This window comes from Eschscholzia californica, unplaced genomic scaffold (assembly GCF_041429995.1).
Source record: "Eschscholzia californica isolate CP2 unplaced genomic scaffold, dmEscCali1.0.p SCAF_1, whole genome shotgun sequence".
Classification (NCBI taxonomy): Eukaryota; Viridiplantae; Streptophyta; class Magnoliopsida; order Ranunculales; family Papaveraceae; genus Eschscholzia; species Eschscholzia californica.
The window spans coordinates 71,566,953-71,591,786 of NW_028238198.1; the positions used below are offsets into that span (position 1 = coordinate 71,566,953).

Consider the following 24,834-nt stretch of genomic DNA (forward strand, 5'->3'; position numbering starts at 1 on the left):
GTCAACAATGTTGACTAGTGGGCCAGTTTCGGGCATGGTTCTGGCGCGCGGTATACAAGAAGAAATGTGGCGCGCTGTGGAGGCCGGTGTATCCAATTCCCGTGTTAGCGCTGCGCAGCAAAATGACCCTAAAGGGCTGATCCGGTGGAGCGCGTTGCAACTTGCTTCTGTGGTCCCAATCCTACGTTTTAATCTCAGCCATTCCCTTTCGCGTTTTCAAGATCGTGCGGCTGCTGTGCGTCTCCTCCTCTATTCATGTTCCGTGTTACCCGAAGCTGCGTATTAGAGTAGTCCCGGACGCGTGTCCCCTTCCCAAACCGTCCAGATCCGTGCAAGCCTAATCAAAAGGCTACTGAACCGCTTGCAACTTAATATCTTGGGCCATTTCACACGCTAGGATCCGAATTGTGACTAGCTAATCCCAAGAATTCCACAAGTGACCCTATCCTTTCTGCTTTTCTACACTTTAACCCAATAAAAACCCTAACCCTATATAATAACTCTTGATCCTCCATTAAAACCTAGACTTGAAAACCCTCTCAATCCATCTTTCTCTACTCCTTTCTATTTCTTTCCCATACCTTCTTCTTCCTTAGCTTTAGTATTAGTAGTAGTAGCTAGTCTTCTTCTTACTACTCCTTCCTCTTCTTACTAATACTACTACTACTACTACTACTTCTTTACCACTATTATTCTTCGAGTAATAGTCTTCTCCTTCCTTCCATATTCTTCTATCATCTTTATCCCATTTCATCTCTTCTTTCCAACTTCTTTCTACATCTAATTCTTTCTTCTCTTTCTTTTTCTTATTTGGGTAACAATAAAATTGATATTACTTGGATTTCTTGGAGTAAAATTCTTGAGCACAAATGGAGCAAATCTTGGACAAAATGGAGATACATTTGTATATGGATTTTGAACATTCTTGGTGATTTCTTTCCATTAATTTCTTAGTATTTTTATTTATTTTACAATGTCAATGAATGTTACTCTAGATTCCATGTATAGTTAACTTAGCAATCTAAGGTTGTAGATGAACACATTTTGGATCTTTGTAATACTTGTTCTTGATTAATTAAATCCCTTGATGTGCTTTAATGTCTATTGATTGTTTATCTATATGGATTGGATTTTTTTTCCATTACTCATGCCTCATAATTAGATATTTCATACTTTCGTTAAGTTGTTAGATAAAGTATGCTTTTTAGATGATGAATAATAGTTAAGCAAACCGAATCTCTATAAGGAAGACAATTAGAATTAGTAATTATAAAATTGTTTTATCTAGAAAATCATCCGGGATCCAAATAGTTCATTATATTGGATCCCGAGTATATACAAATGAGATTTAAGTAATTAAGTGTTTGTTTTATAAAGTGAAATTATGCGGGGGATTTTATAACCTTAGATATCCTCTCACCTCTCACTTAGATGGTTTAGTTAGTTTTATTTGTTTTCTTATTTCTTACAAATCAATCATCAAATCTATGAAGTGGGGTGTGTTTGTTTTAGTCTAAGTAGCTATTGACATCTTGATTATTGGGTTAAACTCGCCTTCAATATCCGAAGTTGCCTACCTATCCCTTGGGACGATTCACGAATTTTCTAACATACTATAACTTGACCCCGTATACTTGCAGGAATAGACCTATTTGAGGCCTATCAAGTTTTTGGCACTGCTGCCGGGGATAGGTTAGTAGTTTGGATATCGTTTGTTTGTTTGTTTAATAGTTTAGTGTTAATTTCTTACTTAGACATTTTTTCTTTATTTGTTTTTCTATTTTCTTAAGTGTATTTTCTTTTAGGTACCATTTCAAGAAAATAGCCAGAAGAGACACAAGAGCGAAGGAAAGGAAAGAATCGAGAAGTAAAGTGAAAAGTCGATAGTATCGCATTCTATCTCTTCCTTCTTACTTGTGTGTGATTGTTTAGTTATATAATTGTTAGTTCCCATTTTGTGATTATGTGTTACCATCTTTGAATACTGTTAGATCATGACCCGTTCTTATAACGGTTGGTCATTCGATGTTGATGATGATGAGCTTATTTCGAGGATTCCCCGCACTAACCGACCTGATATGACCTTAGGTGAATACCAAAGGATGTGTAGGGATGCTCCGATTAGTGAGGAGAATATACTATTTGAGCATGACCGATCTCGTATGACCTTAGGAGAATACTGATGGATGTATAGAGATGGTCAAATTAGTGATGGATATAATCTGACACTAAATATGTATGAGAGTCCTTATAGTCCACACTATTCTGAGACCAATGATTTTAGAGGCAGGTATGATCCTAGTATGTACGGTGGGAGTTATTATCATGAGTCTTCATTTAATTACACTTGTGAACCTTATCATGAAGAGACTCTTGAAGATAAATCTCAATTAGAGTCTGTGAGTCGTCTGACTGAAATGATGTTACAACTTGAAGAGACACAAGATCGATTTCAACATACGCAGATTCAAATGCAAGAAGAGTTACATCAGAGGTTTGAGTCTCTAAATCATCAATTAGAGTCTCTAAATCATCAATTAGAGATGATTGCTCCACAGTTACTAGCCGACGAGGAAGGGGTTTTACCACCCCAAACTCAAGAGGGTACTAGGTCCGATGGCGAGGGTAATAAGTCGAACCCTAGGACTAAGTTAAATGTCGACGAATCAACTGAGAAGACCTAAGAACTTGAACAAACTAATAACCTTGTTGTCTCGTTTCCTCACCATGTGTCGTCTCATCTTGATAGGACTACATTAGACTTTGAGATTCAGGATGATGGCTCTATGAACAAGTTTGGGGATGACACTATTTTGAACTTTTCGATTTTCGACACTTGCAGGGAGTCAGTCTTAGATGCCAGACATGATGTTATAGCAGATTATGAGGCTTTAGATGCCTTTGAGGACATCGATGACATAGTACCTAGAGACATGTTGGATAGCTTGTCGGACCATTTACCTAAGGAAACCATGGACCTTGACTTTGTCCCTGAGCCTATTGTCTTACCCTTAGAATCCAGTTCAACCTTTCACGTGATCTCAGACTCGGTCGTTGATCCCTTTTGGGACATTTTAGACGTCTTTCCTAGAATGTCTATGGACTTAGTGGATGTTCTATCCACTAAGCTTGCAGACGACTTTTTGCCTTCGACTGACCTCTTAGCTCTTCACTTGTATGTCGATCCTTTTGACGACTTCTTAGTCGTCGCCCCTAGCATTTATGCTTACTTAGTGGACCGTGCATCCACTAAGTTTGGGGATGGCTTATTTTCTTCAATCGTCTTACTTGCACTTTATAATTTGTACATAGTTGTGAGACGATTACTATTTGTATATAGCTTTATTTGGGTTGACCCCCAAATTTTTTGTCTTTTGCTTTATGATCATTAGGCCGATTGAGATGGGTCTTGATGTTTGTGGGTATCATCTCTGGAAACCCTCCGCGAGACATAACTCGTGTTCTTGTGTCAAATCAAGAGAATCAAAGGCTAATTGCATAGCTCAATGCAATCGTGTATACCCACGTTAGTGGTAGATTTGTATGTGGTCATGTCTTTTATGTGATTCATTCTCATGATATTTGTTGATATTTTAGGAGCAATTCTTATATGTTTTGCTTCTAAGGCGTGGTTTGTTCCAAATTTGGGGATGGCGCGAGCTTGACATCAATTTGGAACCTCTTTATACATGAGCCTTGGTAGTATCATCTTTTATCTCCTTCGGTTATGGTAATATCTCTCTACTCTTCTCTTTAGATTGATGTGTCTCTTTATCTTTTGGTGAGTGTATGCTTAGAACATTGAGGACAATGTTAGTTTTAAGTTTGGGGATGCGGGATATGACCATAACCAATGCATGACCATGGGTTTCAAAGACAAAAGAGTTCAAATTAGCCAAATTTGAAAATTTTGAACATTTTGAGTAGATTTGCATGTGATTCTAGTGATAGTTTTAAGAATTTTGATGCATATGTGTCGAGTTGATGAGTTTTGTGATTGCTAATGGCCTTTGCATGAAAGTCGAGTCTTTGAGTGTCTGTATTATACTATGGGAGTAACATCTTAGTGAAGAAGAAACATCTCTAAGAGACCTAGAGTAGTCATTAGTGGAGACTTAACCCATGTGAGAGCTCAAAGCCTAAATTGTCCTTCGATTGTACTCTTCCGCGCTAACTCCGAGTAGAATGAAGAGCTACTCAACCTCGTAACTTATAAAAGAGCTCATTTGATCTTGTGTGCTCAATTTCCTTAGCCACTAGGAGTGACATTAGGATAGCGAATTAACCTTGCCCTTTTAGTCCATGAAACCCAATGAGAATGCCAACTAGAGGAAAGCGGATACTCAATCACCATCCATCATCTTATATCCCGAGAATGAAGACATGAGATAAAAGAATGAAGAATGTCAAAAACAAGTATGAAATGAAAAGTTGATTGCGAGAATAGAGTTATGTGTGTAGTATTTTATTTTGGTTGATTGAAATTGTGTTATGAAAAGAAAAAAAGAAGAATGAAAAAAAAAGTGATATGAAAAAAAAAAAAAAAAAAAAAATGAAATAAAGTGATTTTTGTGTTGTTTGAGCATGTGTTAGCTCTTTTGTGTGAGTGATGTGATTGTATATATGTGTTGGTGTTTTTGTTCATGAATAAGTATTCGAAGCAAGAAACAAATGTTGATATGCTTAAGAGGTTCTACCATAATGAAGAGGTCAAAATTCTCGGGAATCCACCATCACCATCCATCTCTAGTATCCGCTAAACTTTAGAAGGCATTTTTAGAGGGTAGAATGGGTGAGTAGGGCGAGTGAGCTTCCCCACTCTATTTAGTGGCTAATTCCTTTTCGAAGATCATTTGTTCCAAAATGTTGTCCTCGCTCCTTTTTATGTGTTGAGTTCAAGTTAAGTGATCACACTCACACATACGAGCGAACCATTCTTGAGTGATTTGATTTTTGGAGTGTATGTCCGTGAGGCCGAAGTCGAGGTGAAATGTACTAACTCTATTTAGTGGCTAATTCCTTTTCGAAGATCATTTGTTCCAAAATGTTGTCCTCACCCCTTTTTATCTGTTGAGTTCAAGTTAAGTGATCACACTCACACATACGAGCGAACCATTCTTGAGTGATTTGATTTTTGGAGTATATGTCCGTGAGGCCGAAGTCGAGGTGAAATGTACTAACTTGGGAATCAAGGTTTTGTGACTTCAGAACATAGATGTGCTCATTATGGTATGACACTTGCATTTTAGGGTAAGACCATTAGTGACACTACAAAAAAAGCGTCCAATAGGGACATGCATTTTTACTTCTGTCCCTAATATATTAAAAGTAGGGACAATTTTTTACTATTCGTCCCCAATAAAATTGCAATAGGGACAAATTTTAGGTACAACTGAAAAATGGCGCAAAATTTCGGACAAAATAAAAGATTGCGCAAAAAAATTCCCTCTTTTTTTTCCTAAAAAATCAAATCCCTCGTTTTCTTTAGTTTTTCTTTTCTTTCCTTTTCTCTCTCTTCTTTTCTCCTCGGTAGGTACAGAGAAGAGGAACGATTTCTCCTCAATAAAGAGAAGGAGATTTCTCCTTTTTCTTCTACATGTTATAGATTTTTATTCTTCCTTTGTTCGATCTCTTCTTCAATCTCTGTCTCCTGGGTGTGGGTTCTTTTTTACCTCCACTTCTAGGGTTTCACCACCAGGTATGTGTTCATCCTCTTCTTCAAATAAATCAATGAAAATTTTGGAGTACCATGAAACCCTTATTTGTTTTTGCAGAAAACCGTTTCAGTTCAGGTGTTAAACAAAGTTAGATTGTTTCCACAAGTCTTGCCACAACCAAGTTATATTTTTCTTCATATTCGTCTTCTTCTTCGAATTAAGCTACTAACTATTTATGACATAGTTCCTGATTCAATTTTGCTCCAATGTTATTCAATTTAGCATCAATTTTATTCAATTTTGCATCATTTTGGCATCAACTTTATTCAATTTGACTGTTCCAGGTTAGTTGGTATTCTTCCTCTTCTTCCTATTCCTCAATAGTAGAAATCAAGAGTTTATGGTTGGGTGAAATCAAAGTATTTTTGTTAGCTTCATGTTTCTACTATTATCAATAGATGTTAAGACTGAATTGGTCAAGAAATCGATAGAAAGTTCCTTCTTTAACCATTTTTTGTTGTCTTCCTAGTTTTTGTTATCTTCCTATTTTATTTGATGGAGTAAACTTAAATGAAAAATGTATACCAAAAAAAATAATCCTAGTCATGTTGATAAAGGAATTTTAATCATTTTCTTTTTTCGCTCGACTTGTTTCATCTTTCAGACGTTAGAGCTAATTGAACAAGAATGCGTCAGTGTATCTGCTAAACTAAAACTAAAAGTGAGGCGGTAATATCGAACTCCTTACACTCCGGACTATTAGAGGAAGTGTATTATAGATTTTAAGCTTTATTTATACAACTATGTTATCGAACAGAAAAAACTACATGATGGTCATTGAGGATTTGAATGCCAAGTTTTTATAATGCTTTTATCTCCCAAGCTGTAAATGATAATCTCTGGCTTGTGTTTGTATAGGACTTGATTAAATATGAGAAGCTTGGGATACAGGTTAGTCGTACTTCGATGTAGTTTGCCTGTTGGATACATTTGAGCACTCGCGAGAACGGTTCTGAATAATGAAGAAGTGCTGAAGCCGAGGTCATTGTTGTTTCTGGTTTAACATCTTTTTGCTTAAATATTTTTTAATGTCCTAGCCTTACTAACCAATGAAAGGTTTAGCAGATCCAATGTTGTGAACACTTGTGAGGTTTAATTTGATATGAAACTTAAGTTCAAGGAGACAAACGCTGTAACTTCTGTTGACTTTTTTGTAGTTTTTGTCGTGGTTTCTTTACAATCATATTACTCACGTTGGTTAGATCTTTTTCGGTCCTTAATTTATCTTACTTTATATGATAGGTTTGATATTTTGTACATTCTGAGCTCATGTTCTTTGCTACCATACTGACTACTACAGGTCCAGGGAGATTTTGGTGAACAAACATGCAAAATTGAAGGTACTATCTTGATGATTTTGATATACTATTGATGTTATAGTTCTGAATATTTTTCGGAAACTAGTCTCTTGATTTGGTTGGACAACATATTACCATGTGAAACTTTTCAAATCTTGGGTTGACTTTCACCATGAGAGTTTAGTTACTGGTTGGGCAATTTCTGATTTTATTTTTCTTTTCCAGGGGAAAATTAGGCAAATCTCTAATATGTTTACTTTGTATTTCGCCTTCTTTGTACAAAAGACCTATTTTATATCAATGTCTGAAGGACAAATCATTTTGATGTTTTGGCTTACAAAAGGATTTTTGCTCTCTCATATCTTTCAGGTGCAAGGGAGGGTACCTATCAGATCCATGTTGTTAGTGATAATCAGGTATCATCATTTAAACCTGAACAGTTTGGATTTCAAATACCAAATAGTTGATGCCTATCAGGAATATGAAAATAATAAGGAGTACCAGGATCTACAGACAAGCTGGACCCAATGAAAGCTAAGCACGAGGAAATAAAAATGAACAAATCAAGTCTTGTTTCAGACAATATAAAGGTATGGTTCTTATTTGAAACTGCAACATTGTCCCAGTTTAGAAAAGTGTTCTTTCTTAATCTTATTTTTGTCATATCAAGTGGAGCAGTCAATTCAGGAAAGCAAATCTAGGGTGACAACTTTCCGGTTTGTTAGTTGTCATATGCGTGCTGGAAGTCTGCAGTTAAGTTCTTAAACACTAGAAATTAATGGTTTAGCAGAGATCATTTAAATCTCAAATAATACCAAGACTGGGAAGTCCTCATTGGTGAATGGGTGAGTGAAGTTGTTGAAACTGTCGATTTGTTTATGTACAGTTTTCTGTTTTATCTCTCAGTGATTCAGATGTATGATGGTTAGATTTAACTTGAAATTTAGGAATAACCCTTATCTAGGATCCATTGGATAACGACGTTATCAATATTCACATTGCAACTCTAGGTTTCCTGATTCAGTACATGTACTTTACCTGTCTGGTATTTTTTTTTGTATTTGTACCTTATATAAAAGTCTCTGACTGAGGTTTACGCTATGTTGTTTCTCTTCCTTTCTTTTTCATTCTACTATCCTTTGATTGGTGTTAACAGGCAGAGCTTTGTGCTATGGGTATGAAGACCTTGAAAGAGGAACATCAAGCTCTTTTATCTGATAAGGCTGCGGAAAAGGAGTACTTGCAGTCTCTGCAACATCAGATTCAACAACTGAAGGTTACTATAACTGAACTGATTCTTCAAAAGAAGCTTTAGAGTTAATAGTCAAGTTATGAATTACAAAAATGATCAAATTGACTGCTGTTCTGGGCCTCTGGCCGGGATCTGGAGCCTAATCAAAATGACGAAGTGCTAATAAAGTGGTTTCCCTTAATTCGACATTGGAAGTTGGAATAGGGTCGACTTCTCCAATGAGGGCTTATTCATTTGATTCATTCTTCCTAGCAATCTTTGTCTAGGATCAAAACCCAACTTTCACCGTCTCACATGATCTAGGCCAAATTGTTCGCACGTCACGGAAGATGATGGTTATTCTCGTATTATAGAGAACGAGTGACTTCCCAATCTGGTTGTCCTTTTCTGCTAGTTTGACTTTAACCCTTTGTTATCTTACTCTATTCCTCTGTTTTTGGATAGAGCATCTCTCACATAAATTATACTCAAATTATACCATTGTTTGGAGATAAAGGAGAACTTTGGTTGATCAAATTAGGACACTCAATATGAAACGTTATTTTTTTACTGAATTATAGCAGTGTTTCTAGAACTAATGCTGTATTACAGTGACCTGGACACTTAATATGAAACATTATTATGTACTGTAAAAGAATTCTCTTCTAAATGCAACGCAAAGACCCGTGAGGGTATGCTCGTTAGATTACTAGAATAGTAAACACAAACTTATTATGAAGCTACGACTTTTAAGAAGATTTTATTTGTGAATGTTTGCTCTTTTAATAATTTTATAGAAGTTTTAACATGTTTGTATATTTGTCGTGTCCTAATTTTGAAAAAGCTAATAAACTAATGGCTTTTGTTCTCTTCTGTTTTTCGTGTCCATGGCACAGGGATATGATGGAGCTCTGCTGAGATGATGTGCTAATAGTGTTTCTACTTTTTCCCTACAACATGAGAAACAAGATGGGAGGATGAAGTTAGGGTAGTTTATTTTTCATACAATGTTATCTTCTTGTGGAAAAGTTATTAGTCTATTCTCTTATTTTGGTTTGACCTTTTTTTTCGTCCACGCTTGTGAATTTCTTCGGGAGGTTTCTCAAAACATGTTAATGTGAATATTTGTTTTTTAAATTGTTTAGGGAAAATTTTCTCTTTTGTATGCACTAATTATTGTTTGGAAAACTTCTAATCAAATTTGTAGGGACGAATATTAACTGTATCAGGTACAGGCAATAGAAAATCACAATCGACCTTATAGGGATGACTATTATCCGTCCCAAATGCTAACGAGGGAATTCTCTCCAAATTTTTAGGGACGGATATTAATTGTCCCAAATGCTAACAAGAAGGAATCACGCCGAATTTTTCAGGGACAAATATATGTTGTCCCTAATAATTGTTGATACAGGGACAATTACAAACCGTCCCAAAAATATATTTGGGACAGATGCTATCTGTCCCCATATCCGTCCCCATTATTATTTGGGACGCCACTTTCTGGGACAGATTTTAACCGTCCCCAATACACTTTTAGGGACAGTTTTCCCATATTTGGGACGGTTTTTGGCCGTCCCTAATGGACCTATTTTTTGTAGTGTGAAGAGATCTTTAACTTTCACATGAACTTGTTTACTTGATTCATTATGTTTTGACATGCTTAAACCCTTCACTATATGAACCATGCTTATCTATGATTTGGATGTTGGACCCTTTTGTTTAATGAAAATCGACGTTTGTGGGTATCATCTATGGAAAACCCTCACGAGACCACACTCGTCCACTAGGGCAACCTAGGGGTTTAACGGCTTGTTGCATATGCTAAATGCAACCGGGATTCCTCCGAAAGTGAGTTAGGTTTTTCTTTTATTTTGTTTTGCTCGAGGACTAGCAAAATCTAAGTTTGAGGATGTTTGATGGGTCATGAAAATGTCCCGTCTAAGTTGTTTAATTTAGGCAAGTTAGTCGGTTTCGAGTCTTTATTATAATAAAATGGTTAGCTTTCTTGATTAGGTGTCTTTTGCAGAGTTAGGTGTGAAAAACGGTTAAAAACGAGGAAAAGATGCATGAAGGGAATTTTGGTCATTTGGAGTCAAGGACATTCTGGTCATTTGGTCAAGGTCAGTGCATGGGTGAAAAGTAGAGACCAAGGCGAGCCCGTACGAGAAAAGGGAAGTCAATTCGGAGTCCGGATGAGTAAACTAGGCAAAGTCAAAGATGGAGTCAACAATGTTGACTGGTGGGCCACTTTCGGGCATGGTTCTGGCGCGCGGTATACAAGAAGAAACGTGGCGCGCTGTGGAGGCCGGTGTATCCAATTCCCGTGTTAGCGCTGCGCAGCAAAATGACCCTAAAGGGCTGATCCGGTGGAGCGCGTTGCAACTTGCTTCTGTGGTCCCAATCCCACGTTTTAATCTCAGCCATTCCCTTCCGCGTTTTCAAGATCGTGCGGCTGCTGTGCGTCTCCTCCTTTATTCCTGTTCCGTGTTACCCGAAGCTGCGTATTAGGGTAGTCTCGGACGCGTGTCCCCTTCCCAAACCGTCCAGATCCGTGCAAGCCTAATCCAATGGCTACTGAACCGCTTGCAACTTAATATCTTGGGCCATTTCACACGCTAGGATCCGAATTTTGACCAGCTAATCCCTAGAATTCCACAAATGACCCTGTCCTTTCTCCTTTTCTACAATTTAACCCAACAAAAACCCTAACCATATATAATAACTCTTGATCCTCCATTAAAACCTAGACTTGAAAACCCTCTCAATCCATCTTTCTCTACTCCTTTCTATTTCTTTCCCATACCTTCTTCTTCCTTAGCTTTAGTATTAGTAGTAGTAGCTAGTCTTCTTCTTACTACTCCTTCCTCTTCTTACTAATACTACTACTACTACTACTACTACTTCTTCTCTACCACTATTATTCTTCCATTAATAGTCTTCTCCTCCCTTCCATATTCTTCTATCATCTTTATCCCATTTCATCTCTTCTTTCCAACTTCTTTCTACATCTAATTTCTTTCTTCTCTTTCTTTTTCTTATTTGGGTGGCAATAAAATAGCTATTACTTGGATTTCATGGAGTAAAATTCGTGAGCACAAATGGAGCAAATCTTGGACAAAATGGAGATACATTTGTATAAGGATTTTGAACATTCTTGATGATTTCTTTCCATTAATTTCTCAGTATTTTCATTTATTTAACAATGTCAATGAATGTTACTCTAGATTCCATGTATAGTTAACTTAGCAATCTAAGGTTGTAGATGAACCCATTTTGGATCTTTGTAATACTTGTTCTTGATTCATTAAATCCCTTGATGTGCTTTAATGTCTATTGATTGTTTATCTATATGGATTGGATTTTTTTTCCATTACTCATGCCTCATAATTAGATATTTCATACTTTCGTTAAGTTGTTAGATGGAGTATGCTTTTTAGATGATGAATAATAGTTAAGCAAATCGAATCTCTATAAGGAAGACAATTAGAATTAGTAATTGTAAAATTGTTTTATCTAGAAAATCATCCGGAATCCAAATAGTTCATTATATTGGATCCCGAGTATATACAAAAGAAATTTAAGTAATTAAGTGCTTGTTTTATAAAGTGAAATTATGCGGGGGATTTTATAACCTTAGATATCCTCTCACCTCTCACTTAGATAGTTAAGTTAGTTTTATTTGTTTTCTTATTTCTTACAAATCAATCATCAAATCTATGAAGTGGGGTGTGTTTGTTTTAGTCTAAGTAGCTATTGACATCTTGATTATTGGGTTAAACTTGCCTTCAATATCCGAAGTTGCCTACCTATCCCTTGGGACGATTGACGAATTTACTAATATACTATAACTTGACCCCGTATACTTGCGGGAATAGATCTATTTTAGGCCTATCAGTGATTGTCAAGAGATAGAATGACCACTCGTCTTCCTTGAGCAGGTGATCGTCAGGAGAGAGAATGATCACCCGTCTTCCTTGAGCAGGTGATAGCCAAGAGAGAGAATGGTCACTCGTCTTCCTTTCAGGTGATCGTCAAGAGAGAGAATGATCACCCGTCTTCCTTGAGCAGGTGATCGTCAGGAGAGAGAATGATCATCCCTTTTCCTTGAGCAGGTGGTTGTTAGGAGAAAGAATGATCACCCGTCTTCCTTGATTAGGTGATCGTCAGAAGAGAGAATAATCACCCGTCTTCCTTGAGCAGGTGGTTGTTAGGAGAGATAATGATCACTCGTCCTCCCTGAGCAGGTGCTAGTTGACTGCCAGGGGTTTGAATGATCGAAGTAAGAGAGAAAATAGGTGGTTAGTTGATTGCAAGTGAATTTGGATATCCAGTGTTGTTATCTGTAGTTGCACCGATTACCAGTTGATCCTTATATAGAGTTTTGTAGTCAATTGTCCGGTTTGGTCAACTGTCCGTTTTGGTCAACCGTCACCTGGTGGTGAGCTGTTGCCTTGAATGTGGTAACGCATGGAGCTATTACCATTAATATGGATATTGTAACCCCTTAACGGATATATTCGGGATATTGTCATCTTAAATGACGGTAACGCCTCCCCAACGGATATATGAACGGAGGTTTGCCGAGGGGGTGAGGACGGACCTCTACATCCAGAGGTGGATGTACTTCCATACTTTAATTTGCTGGTGAGGACGGACCTCTTTATCAAGAGTTGGACGTACTTCTGTACTTTAACGTAGCTTCGGGATGCCTGAAGGTGAATGGATCGGGCCCATTAATTCATGGGCTTGATCACCGCGTAAGCCCATCAATCGTGGATTTCTTGGGGCTCCCCTGGTGACGTATATGCAAATCCATCCCATGGACAATCACTTGCTTTATGATCATCATGACCACACTAGTAGCATTTTGAGAATGAAGACCCACTTGTTGTTCCAATAGTTTCATTTAACCATTGGAATCCCCCACACGTAGGAAATTGACATTTTAGATATTTTAAGCCTTTAAGAGGTGTTCCTTCAAATTACAATAGCATTCTAATACCAGTGCATCATCTCTGATAGCATTTAGAGTACACCCAACAACAGGATATTGCTGAATGAGAAGCTTGGTCACACAACTAACATATCTTAACATTAGAAATAAATTAGACATAAGTATATCTGTTTATGCATAATGTTAGTATTTGGATAAAAAATGACAGAAATACTTACCACTATGTTGTTTGATTTCATTTTGGTTCTTTCACTCCTAGCTACTGATAGCAACTAACGTTGAGGTTTGTAGAGTTCTGAATTAAGGAAAAAAAACCACAAATTAGTTGTTCAAATCCAAAGATGAAATTAAGGTATGGGTGAAAAGTGGGAAGATGAGTATTTACAAGAAATTGGGGATAAACTAGTATAATCTTGAGATAATCTTGGTCGTTCAATTCGACGATCCAGATCTGTTGAAAAAAAACGGTCGAGTGACGTCAACAGACGACCGTTAATCTGTCATCAAGACGTCGTTAACGTTTTTTTGAATTCAGATGGTGGTTAACTATTGTTGGTAGTCAACTGGTTCAAGGGCTACTCCATGACCTAGACCCTATAACGCACAAATTAGTGGCCCAAACGCTAACTCCAATACTTTTCTTTGACCCAAACGTTAAGTCTGTTAGCCGCATGGAAAAGTCTAATGTCTAAGTCAAAGGTTAGAGTCAAAGACGGTTGACCAAATCGGCTAGAATACATTTGGCGTGTAATCTGACGGCGCGGGTAAAATTTTCAGTACCCTGGTGGGTCCATGCAGGTGATTTTCGAGATCAGTTCCTCATGCTAACACCGTGCGACGTGACTCTTGATATATTTGTACTCTTGTACCCGTTATGCCAGATCTGAATGTCGACTTAACCCCCGAATATGTGGTGTAATCCGACCATGAGTATCGCACAAGTTTTATCCTCCCCTGAAGTAAAGATTCGTGTCGCCCTCACTATTCACTCATCAACCATTTGACCTACCTTTTCCTCCAGCTTTCAAATAAAAAAGATAACAGAGAAAGGAAGTTTTTTATTATTGGAAATTTTTCCTTTTCTGTAACCAGGGACGGAACTAGGAGTAGTAGTCAAGGGGGGCCGAAAAAAAAAAAAAGTGAAAAATCTAAGTCTACCAGTGATCGAACCCAGGTCTCTCACGTCCAAAACTCGGACCTCTACCATCTCACCCACGCTACATATGTGTTAAGAGTATGACTCGAACTTTATTTATGCGATAAACCAGAGAGCAATCAGCATTTCTAAAACAATTTACGGCAAGTCAAGGGGGGCCATGGCCCCCTTTGGCCTGCATGTAGATCCGTCCCTGTCTGTAACAAAGAAAAGAAGAGATCAATTGAGATTCTTTCAAAGATGAAAAGGAAAGAGGAGGATTGGGAAGGGATTGAGAGCTCGGTTGGAAGATAACAGAGATGGTTTTCTCTCTTTATAGGAATCCACACGAAATCTGCCGATGGTAAGGAGAATTTCTGAACCCGTTGGTAATACAGAGGCGACATCCTTTATTCCGTCGGCAGAGTCGTCGGCAGTACTACTGCCTACCCCTTTAAAGCCGACGGCCTGGTTCCGTCGCCACAGAGTACTGCCGACGGTCTTTCATATGTTACCGACAGTGTTTTTCCGTCGCAATAACCTTCATTTTTGTAGTGAGTAGAGAGTGAAAACTTAGATATCTCTCCTATTTGCAGTAGAGAGATAGAAATTTGATTTGAAGATCTAAAGACAGAAAAGATATTTTAGCTAGAGAAGAAAAATCAGAAAGAGATCAAGAGATTTTATCTAGAAAGAGAGGTCGGAGCGGCTATTTAAAGATCTCTTATCTCTGGGCTGGAAAAAAAATAAAGAAAACAAAGAGTTTAGATCAGATTTCTATCACCTTCTCTTTGGGGTGGGGGGGGTAAAGAAACCAGGGAGCATCATCTTCATATTAGTTCTTCATGTTAAGAGAGAGAGTTCTGAGGAGAGAATTATTGTTCTTGACTTTGACTGTTATTTATGAAGCAATTTTTATTCTTCATCATAAACTTCATCATCTTATCTCATCTATTCCCTTCACTGTATCAAGGATTTTTCAGAAAAAGTTGCTAAAAGAAAGAAAGAGAATAAGAAAGAAAACAAAGGATTCTAGAGGAGAGCTCGGTTGAAAGTGCTTGAACAGAAATTTAAGTAAGAAAGAGAGAGGATTCTTCACCATTTGTGCTTCATCATCAAATATTTGGTGATCTCTAGTTTACTCTTTCTTAATTTTGATCCGTGTAATGAAATTCTTTATGATATCCTTGATGAGTATGAATAGCTAACCTTTTCTAATATTGAGTTTTGATGATATTATAATTTTGCATGAGAAATAGACTTGTGATTTTATTAGTTTGTTAAGCATCTCGTATGCATTGATTTTCGATACCATTCGTGATTCCTTCGTCAATTACATTTCCGAGTTGATTCGTCGTATTTAGAGTAGCATCCATAATGATCTATATACTTCTTAGTTGATAGTTGATTATTGAGTCATGTCTAATCTTTCATTACTTATGCTACTTGAATCTTGATCCATCATGTTTAGGTCATTTAATGGTGGATACTTGTTAGTTGATAAGTAATAGTTAGAGTCGTTAGAAAGTTGATCATATTGAACCATAAAAGATATGAGATTTAAATCGACGTCTATGCATGATTAGAATTGATATAAAATCCTAAACTTCTCCCCCATTGATTATTTTACCCTTAATATTTATCTCCGTTGTTTACTTTAAATAATTTTTTTATTTTATCACAAAACCAAATTTAAATAAAAAATCGTGTTAGTTCTAAGTTTTAGAATAAGTTTGACTTAGTCTCCGTGGATTGACCTCGGTCTTACCGAGATACTACTTGACACCAGTATACTTGCGGGTGGAGACCTTTTAGGGACCATCAGTAATCCCCATCCAAGTGCTAGCTAGCAAGTACCAAATAACAAAAACCTTGACAAGTAAACACAACTGATTCACCACCCAATCAATTAAATACCCAACAAAAATCAAAGACATAAAACCTAGGCAACTTCCAAATAGAAAGGAAAACCCTCTTTGAATTTGAAAGCAAATAACTGGTTAACAAACAAACAAAAGCAAATTGTTTACCAAAATAAACTTAACTTTAATTATAAATAAAAGTTTCTTTTCCACAACCAACAACAAAATCAAATACCCAAATAAATTAGAAAAATTCAAATTAATTCACACATTCATCATGACACAAACATGATCAGCATTATGACCTTGTGAAGTTTGATCAGTATTATAAGCTTTTCATCCTTGCAAAAATTACATCCTTGCAACTCTTACATCCTTGACCATCTTGTAGACTAATGGGAATAACCTGCTGGCCCAAGCTCATATCTTGCTCCCCCCATAACCCCAGCATTTGAAATCTTCAAGATAAAAATAAACTCACATTAATATATGTTATATCATTATATAATAGACTTAGGACAATTTTACAATTGATTCAATATCTGTATACTACTTTATATACATATAAAAAAAAGAGTTACGTTCTTAAAATTGATGAAAAATATTTCGTCTATAAGAAAAAATTCATCTGTATAAATTATAGTAATCTTGTTTGTGCCCGTAGTTTTTTTTTTTAAATTGTCAGTGTGCCTCGAATCCTTGACTTCTAAAGTGCAAGACTAAACCGCTTACGACTCCTACCAAGGGTTGTTAGCAAAATTAAACTGGCAGATGTGGAGGTTAGACCCACGACCCTTGAATCCTGAGATACAAACAACACCGGTGAACCACATGCTTTGTCTGTGTGCCCGTAGTTGTTTTATTATTTTAACTATAAATTGATTTTTGATAACATGTTTTTGCAATCAATTGGAAAGTAAAATGATTTCGATAGAGGAAACGAATGAGAGGAGCAATTTGTTATCTTCACCTTAGGAACTAGAATTTGCAGCCCCATTATACGCACCACCTGCAACATTTGAGCATAGAAGAAATTAATCAAATGACATCAATCAAGGAAGGTCTAAAATTAAAGTACCCATTAGTGTCCAAGAATCAAATGATGAACCAACTATAAATAAATATATATATATATGTGTGTACTAGTTCTGTTTGACGAACTACTGAAGCTAATGGCTACCGAACGTGAATTTTTCTTTGTCTATGTGGTTGGACTATATATTCTCATAGTTACTATTACAATGGGATGTAATAAAGCGCATGTGAAAGGCCTATTACCCACTAAGTACATAAATGCTTCTTAGGTTTATGAAGAGTGACTTATTCTAAAGTCTCAATAAGACCAGTTGATGTTTTTTCTTGTCCAAACGCAATTCACCGGAAAACCACATTACCTAAAATAAGCAATGAAATTTGAAGTACAAATAAAATTCACCCACAAATGCTTACTTGGATTCGCATTATTATTGTAGTTCCCATAGGCTTGATTGCCTGCATTGCTTTTGAACCCTTGGTTGCCTCCGTACCCTTGGTTCCCTTGGTTCCCTTGGTTCCCTTGGTTGCCTTGGTTGCCTTGGTTGCCTTGGTTGCCTCCGTACCCTTGGTTGCCTCCGTACCCTTGGTTCCCTTGGTTGCCTCCGTACCCTTGGTTCCCTTGGTTGCCTCCGTACCCTTGGTTCCCTTGGTTGCCTCCGTACCCTTGGTTCCCTTGGTTGCCTCCGTACCCTTGGTTGCCTCCGTACCCTTGGTTCCCTTGGTTGCCTTGGTTGCCTCCGTTGCCTGGGTATCCTCCGTTGCCTGGATATCCTCCGTTGCCTGGATATCCTCCGTTACCTGGGTATCCTCCGTTGCCTGTGTTCGGCCATGTTGGATTTCCCATATACAAAAGAAATAGTACTTAGTTTAATTGGCTGTGTGAAAACAACTAATCAAAACATGACAATAAGGGTTGTGTTTTTCTTGTTGTGTAAGAAACTCTACTTAGACAAAATTGTCAACATTTTTAGGTAAACAAAAATCATGAAATATTTTGAATTTACTAGACTTTACATAAAAAAGAGAGTAAAAAAAGCACTTCCTGAGCGATTCCATTTTCTTTTCGAAAAGGAGGTACATAAGACATGAAAAATTAGTATTTCAAATCAAAAATAGCAGAGTGGATCCTTTTATTCACCTCCATTGTTGGGATTCCATGGTCGTGGTGGTTGAATTTTGAGAAAATCCCTCCACCACATGGTAGAATATTTTGGAGTACGCGCGTAATTTTGGCGATTGACAGAAATTATACCGAAACGCTTGGTGTAGCCAGATTCCCATTCAAAGCCGTCGAGGAATGACCATACAAAGTATCCTTCCACATTACTCAACTGACCCCTGTTCATACATACATTTAAAAGTCATTTTCTCCTTATATTTGATTAGTAAAAATGAAATTGTGGATTACTTACCGGTTAATCGACTGTAATAGAGCAGCGAGGTGCTGATCAAAGTAGTCACATCTCTCTGAATCCATCCAAGTAGGGTTTGCAGCATTTACACCATCCTCATCAGCCATTCCTATTTGAAAAAAAAGAAACAGAAAATGAGGGTTTTGGCAGAGGTGCTAAGATGGCACATAAAAACCCAAAGTTATATGTACATACCATTCCCAGTAATAAAAATTGTGGGTTTGTTGTAAGTAGTCGTTATGTGATTGAGAAGCTTTTGCATGAAGAAAGTTGCCATGTTGAGCCCCTGTCATTTGGGATGACCACAATATAGAATAAGACAGTAATTAAAGGAAAGGAAAATGCTCTAGCCAGAGTAATTAAAGATGCTTGCCTGTTGTTTGTCTGTGAGACTACGACCTTGTGAGTCCTTTGCTGAAGACAAAACAAACAGTATATTAAGATATATAAAAAAAAAATTACTTGTTATATAGTTAGAAATATATAAAAGTTGTGTGAGATTATTAACTTACTTAGTACTTCTATCTTTTGTTCCCGTTCGAAAAAGTCAAGACTTCTATCATATTTGGCGATAAATCTGGATCCATAATGATTAACTCCCAGAAAATCAATCGACCCTTTTATTGCTTTTTTATTTTCATCTGTCAGTTGTGGTAGCCGAGGGCCAATAAGTTTACGCATGTCTTCAGGATAATCCCCGTGAGTTATTGGATTCAAGAACCTTCGCCAAAACCCAAAGGCATGTCAAATATAAAACACAAGTATATATATAAGATTATAGAAGTAATATTAACATAAGCCCATTTTGCGATTTAAAAAATTGAGCTTTTGTGGGTAAATGATAATACCATCCAATTTGAAAATTCAAGTGCCTTTTTGCAGCTTCTACATCTTCGGGGTTATTCCAATCATAAGGCTCTCCCCATTGGCAACCAAGTGCTATGCCTATTTCACCACCTTGTTGCTAAATTACACAAAATTACAACATATATGTTAATATTATGATGATCTATTGAGAAACAGTATTTGTTTTTCCGGTGACTTGTTTACAAGGTTTAAAATTTCTGAAAATTATTAACGATTTATCAAAACATTTTTGACATTTGTTTTTTTGAAGTGTTTGAAAAATGAATTTTATTTTAGTGCAAAAACATAATAATTTGTAATAAAATAGTGAACTACAAACCTATTTTCCCAAAACACAATAATAGAGCACAGATCAAATAGAATACCTTGAAGTTGGTTTTGTAACTGCCAACGACAAGTGCGTGAGCTAAAAGTAAATGGTATGCAACTTTATACGGTTCCGTCGTTGGAGATGAATTTCTACCAGGAGCATGTATTCCAGTACCATATCCTTTTATAGCAATAGAAAGAGGATCATTTATTGTGATCCAATGCATCACTCTATTCCCGAATTTTGTAAAGCACATCTCGGCGTATAATTTAAAGCGAGCCCTATTAATAAAATGCACTTATCAATTTGAGTATGACATTCAAGATGAGGAAATCGTCCTCAAAGAAAGATACTTCAATAGCTTAGCTGGGTTTAACTTTTATACTTACATAATTTGGGAACATAGCCATCCATTTGTTGTAGCTTGGAGATGATTAGGAAGATCCCAATGGAATAAAGTCACATAAGGTGTCATTTCTGCAGCACATTAATAAATTGGTTAAAATATTTGATATTTGGTTCATCTTTAAATGAAGCTTCACCCCTATCCTAACTATATAAGTAAAAGTAAAAAATGAGTTTTAAGAAAGAAAAAATAAATTTAAATGAGCTCGTTCAAATAAATGTAATGCTACAGGGATTATAGTCTCACTTTTCTTTCAACACACGTATTGTAATAACACTCCGGTTTATTAATGCAGTTTGTGTTAATTGTAACATAAAAAATAAATAGAATGTGGTATTGAATCATGAGTAAGAAGCAATAAATTACTTCTCTGTATTATAGCGTTGATGAGATTATCGTAGTAGGCAACTCCCGCTGCATTAACTGTCTGTCCGAGACCATCTACAAAGAGTGAAACGTGTATAAATATAATTTTTAAATGCATAGAATATCAAACTAAAAATCAATTGATGATACTATTAGTGACACTAGATATTATTTATTTAGTAATGTTGATGCTTCTTTTACTTCGATTGAAAGTAACATTGGTATTAGCATTATTGCCCATGATGCATATTCAAAATTTATAGCAGCACAGGTATAATCTGCCAGAGCCCGTACTAGTGAAGAAAGTGAAGTCATGGCTATATTACTAGGCCTCATATGGGCAAAGGAATATCAACACAAAACAGTAATAGTCGAGAGTGACAACATCAATATCATCAAGCATCTGAATCATCCCAAGCACATAATCCAATGGCAGACTATGTTACAAGTCAAAAAAATCAAAGATCTTAGGAAAAAGTTCGAAAGCGTTAAGTTCATCCACGTCAAGAGGAAATGCAATGCTAAAGCGGACAAACTAGCCAAATGGGCACGTACGAAGAATCGCCCAAAGTTATGGAATATTGTACCATATTTCTTTGCGAGTTTTTACTGTAATGGCACCTTAGTTGGTTAATGCGATCTATAGTTCAACAAAAAAAAAAATAGTAATGAGATTTTCTTGTTCATATTTACTGTTTACGCCTTTTGTTGTATCACATTTCTACGTGATCGTTGGTCTGTTACGTGTAGACGTTGTTTTGATATGACTCCAAACTTTACCCATCAAACTCAAAGCTAGTCAGGCAGAAAGCAAAATTTTGCTATATAGACCTATCCTTGCCGCACAATTCATGTACGTAAATAAAGAATAAAGTTACAGTACCGGCAAAAATACGAGACCATGAAATTGAAAAGTGATAAGCCTTGAATCCAAGTTTAACCATGAGGTCGAGATCTGCCTGCATATGATAAAAATAAATTAAGAAAGACGACAAGAAAATTACTTATATTTGTGTTTTGAAAAGATGTAAGATCTCCAATCCACTTTATGGATAAATGGGGAGGAGTTCTTCGTGTTTAATGACTCACTGTTGGTTCCTAATATTTAAAAACCAACAAATCCGAAAAGAGTAGCCACTAGTTTGTTCTTTCGGCATATTCACCATTTTTGTAGGAATCTGTCATTGTAGTGAACGTAAGTAGGGAAATTCTGGGAAATACTAAAGTTACTTAGAATTTCTTACTTAGAGGGTGATATGTTTCTTCGTCTAGATAAAAAGCAATCCACATCGTAGTCAAATTTTGAAAAAATTGTTTTTAGTGAAAAATAAGTCATTGTGCCATCCTCTAAGTGATTATAGCATCTCCCAAGTAAGTATTATGTAGAAAATAGTATTACAATGTAGTGATGATATTGACCAGCTGCTACATCACCGTTTTGTGAATCTTTCGTCCGTCCTGCAAATATAACAATAACATTGAGACAATGTGGTCAAGTTGTGGTCGGTATAATATATATATACCACCGTTTAGCTTAATGGCTGGACACCCAGTCTATGTGGCGGAGGTTCCAAATTCGATTTTCATGGAAGTGAAAATTTATGATTTATTGAACTTTAATATAAATAAACAGATTTAGAAATAAGTGGGCTCATATATAATGGTCTTCAGACTGTTCACTCCATATCAATATATATATAATATATACATATGTATATAATGGTCTTATATATGTTAAAAAGAAAGTAAATTTAAGGAGGCCATTATCACCCTTCGTTAATCAGCAATATCTTGTAGTAGTAAACAGAACATCACATTAAAATATAGACAAACTTTTAACTACATACATTTGTTCCTCTGGTATACGATCGCAAGATCTGCTCTTGACATAGTGTAGCGATACCAAAATGTACCGTCTCTAATGTTAAAACAAAATTAGTTCAGCAAGTATTGTCCGCCTTTTTTGCTGTAATAGTTGGACACCTCATTTTTTTAACCCATGAGGTACAAAGACCAAATTTCAGTTGAAGCTATTTGCCTCAAGATTTGCTCTATATAATAAAGACATTGAATAAACTAAATGTAAGGATATATTAACTCTGATGCTCGTAGGAAGGCCTTAAGAGTCTCTATGTAGCCTTTATAGCCTAGATGTCATAATGAGGACGCTTATTCAATTAATGACATATATTAATATTATCCATGAATATTATATCTGTCATTTAATGAATGTAATGATTTTGGTGTCTATACCCGACAATTTTGTCTTGCAGTTCATTTTGGCTCTGAGAGTTCATATATTCTGCTTTTATGGTTGCTTTCAGGGGCGGATCCATGGGGGTGCGAGGGGGTGCGACCGCACCCCCAGGATCCACCCGAAAAAAATTTATAGTAGCAGTACCAAATTGTTTTATGTATATAGGTATATAAAATAGATGTCTTCTGATGTTAAACAATAACACAAAGGTTGACTTGGCTTAGTGGTTTAGGTGTTGACCGGATTTTGGCTACAACCTAGAGGGCGTGAGTTTGAAGCCCGCTAGAAGCATTTTTGGTGTTTTTTTTACTTTTAGTGCTTTTTTATGTATATATTTGTCTATGTCTATATATATTCAATCGTGAGAATTCATTTCATCTACTCTATAGAATTCATTTTATCTACTCTAAACCCTATGAACTTCAACCCATCTACCATAAATTCTATAAATTTTAAGAGAAATTTTTCTTCGGGTTCATCAAGTTCAACACCCGAAGTTCTAGACTCGACTCCAACGTTATTTTTCATTCTAACACCGGGACCAACTCTAATTTATCATCTTTGCCAATTGATCTTGGACTACCAATTTCAAGTTATGAATACAAATACAAAGATGAAATTTGTAGATACTATTTACAACGTGGTCGATTTCAACCAAAATACCACAATTTTCCCGAATTTTTTTTTAGTAAAATTAAACTCTCGTAGAGGTCAATTGCGTTTGTAATCGTTGATGTAATAATATAATTAATAAATATAAATATTTTATTAGTTACTGTGTTTGAAAAAAAAAAATTAAGCATATAAATCCGCACCCCCTAAGTGAAAATCCTAGATCCGTTCCTGGTTGCTTTCCTTAAATTTCATATAACTTTTTTATCCACTTCATCTCTCTCCCTCTTCCCAACTTCACCCCAGTTAAAAGAAAAAAAAAATTCTCTTCTTCTTCTTCTTCTTCTTCTCTCTTCTTTCACAACCATCACTTTCATCATCACCTCACTCACTCTCATCCTCCTTTCTCCACCACCACCACTTGAACTGCATCCAACACACATCTTCTCTTTCTCTTCATGGCTCAGGCAAAGGAGAGTCTCCCCTTTCACGTGAATCTTTCGTTTGAGAAGAATCGAGGGGGAGGATCCTTCTCAATCTCATGCAACACATCTTCTTTTCGTCTTGCATTTTCTTATTAAAAAACAATTAACCTTCCATTTTACTTAAAACCATGTGGCAAGAAAAAACCTTTTGTTGTTGCAATTATAAGAGGTGATTTGAAAAAAAAATGGATGTAGGAAAATTTGATATTAGTATCCACCATTACTCAAACACAAGGCAGCTGTTAATAAGATGAAAACTAGAAGAAATATATACCACTCTGACGGGAAAAGACATCCCAAATACTGTCACCTCTCCCATCCTGCTTAGGTGCCCCTTCCACCTTGATAATAAACAAGCAAGTTTTTCATTAGAGCTAATCAAAAATATTAATTGTATTGAAACAAAATAGTGATAAAATCTAATAATTGACAAAAAAGAAAAATTACATTTAATCAGATTGATGATAAAAGCGAATTTCAATATGTACCTGATAAGCTGAATTACCAACACCCCAAACGAATCTTCGTTTAAAATCATTAGCAGTAACACTAGGCGACATTTCTTGATGTTATTTGGTAATAGAAAGATCAATGCATAAATGTGTACCGAGTTATTATTTGCCTGGTGTATGGATATATTTATATACTAGTCCGAAATGCCAGTTTTTTTTTTTGTTGTGAATGAGATTAACATCCCTGGAGAAGATAAGATACATTGTTTATTAGGATGACTTTGCCCATATTTGGAAACTTCGATATTTTATATCATTTTATATTATTGACCGATTAAAGTAGACTTCTGAACTTTTCTATCATTTTTTAATCTCAGATCTAAATAATGACTTGAGAAGTCTTGGACAAAGAATTTTTTTAAAACTAAATTG

At 36.2% G+C, this 24,834-nt stretch overlaps 1 protein-coding gene and 1 long non-coding RNA gene across 7 annotated transcripts; one reads left to right on the forward strand and one right to left on the reverse strand.

The window, feature by feature from the left end:
• Positions 1 to 5,504: 5,504 nt before the first annotated feature.
• Positions 5,505 to 9,412, forward strand: LOC147568839 (uncharacterized). 6 transcript variants are annotated; one of them, XR_015238476.1, is made up of 9 exons: positions 5,505 to 5,698; positions 5,775 to 5,838; positions 6,322 to 6,386; positions 6,576 to 6,698; positions 6,783 to 6,849; positions 6,960 to 7,057; positions 7,385 to 7,605; positions 8,172 to 8,291; positions 9,143 to 9,412. It is a non-coding gene; the product is annotated as an uncharacterized LOC147568839 (long non-coding RNA). The 6 variants fall into 6 exon arrangements; XR_015238472.1 differs by lacking the exon at positions 6,783 to 6,849 and having other exon boundaries at positions 7,018 to 7,057; positions 7,385 to 7,431; positions 7,479 to 7,605; XR_015238475.1 differs by lacking the exon at positions 6,783 to 6,849 and having other exon boundaries at positions 7,018 to 7,057; positions 7,385 to 7,431; positions 7,493 to 7,605.
• Positions 9,413 to 16,363: 6,951 nt separating this feature from the next.
• Positions 16,364 to 24,647, reverse strand: LOC147568840 (beta-glucosidase 4-like). The gene is made up of 16 exons (XM_086655230.1): positions 24,439 to 24,647; positions 24,225 to 24,291; positions 21,996 to 22,054; positions 21,480 to 21,555; positions 20,597 to 20,671; positions 20,214 to 20,301; positions 19,880 to 20,105; positions 19,496 to 19,611; positions 19,160 to 19,368; positions 19,021 to 19,061; positions 18,843 to 18,933; positions 18,648 to 18,756; positions 18,374 to 18,573; positions 17,650 to 18,051; positions 17,171 to 17,209; positions 16,364 to 16,658 (listed from the first exon to the last, which is right to left on the reverse strand). Exons 1-15 carry the CDS (start codon positions 24,508 to 24,510, stop codon positions 17,172 to 17,174), a joined length of 1,869 nt encoding a protein of 622 aa, XP_086511356.1. The 5' UTR covers positions 24,511 to 24,647; the 3' UTR covers positions 16,364 to 16,658; position 17,171.
• Between the last annotated feature and the right edge of the window lie 187 nt (positions 24,648 to 24,834).

Excerpts from the sequence above, each read along its gene's own strand:
- LOC147568840 (XM_086655230.1), bottom strand. The coding sequence starts at position 24,510 with ATGTCGCCTAGTGTTACTGCTAATGATTTTAAACGAAGATTCGTTTGG. Across the intron at positions 21,556-21,995 it reads GTCAATATCATCACTACATT|GCAGATCTCGACCTCATGGT; the intron begins GTAATACTATTT and ends TATCATATGCAG. Across the intron at positions 19,062-19,159 it reads ACAAAAGATAGAAGTACTAA|CAAAGGACTCACAAGGTCGT; the intron begins GTAAGTTAATAA and ends TTTTGTCTTCAG.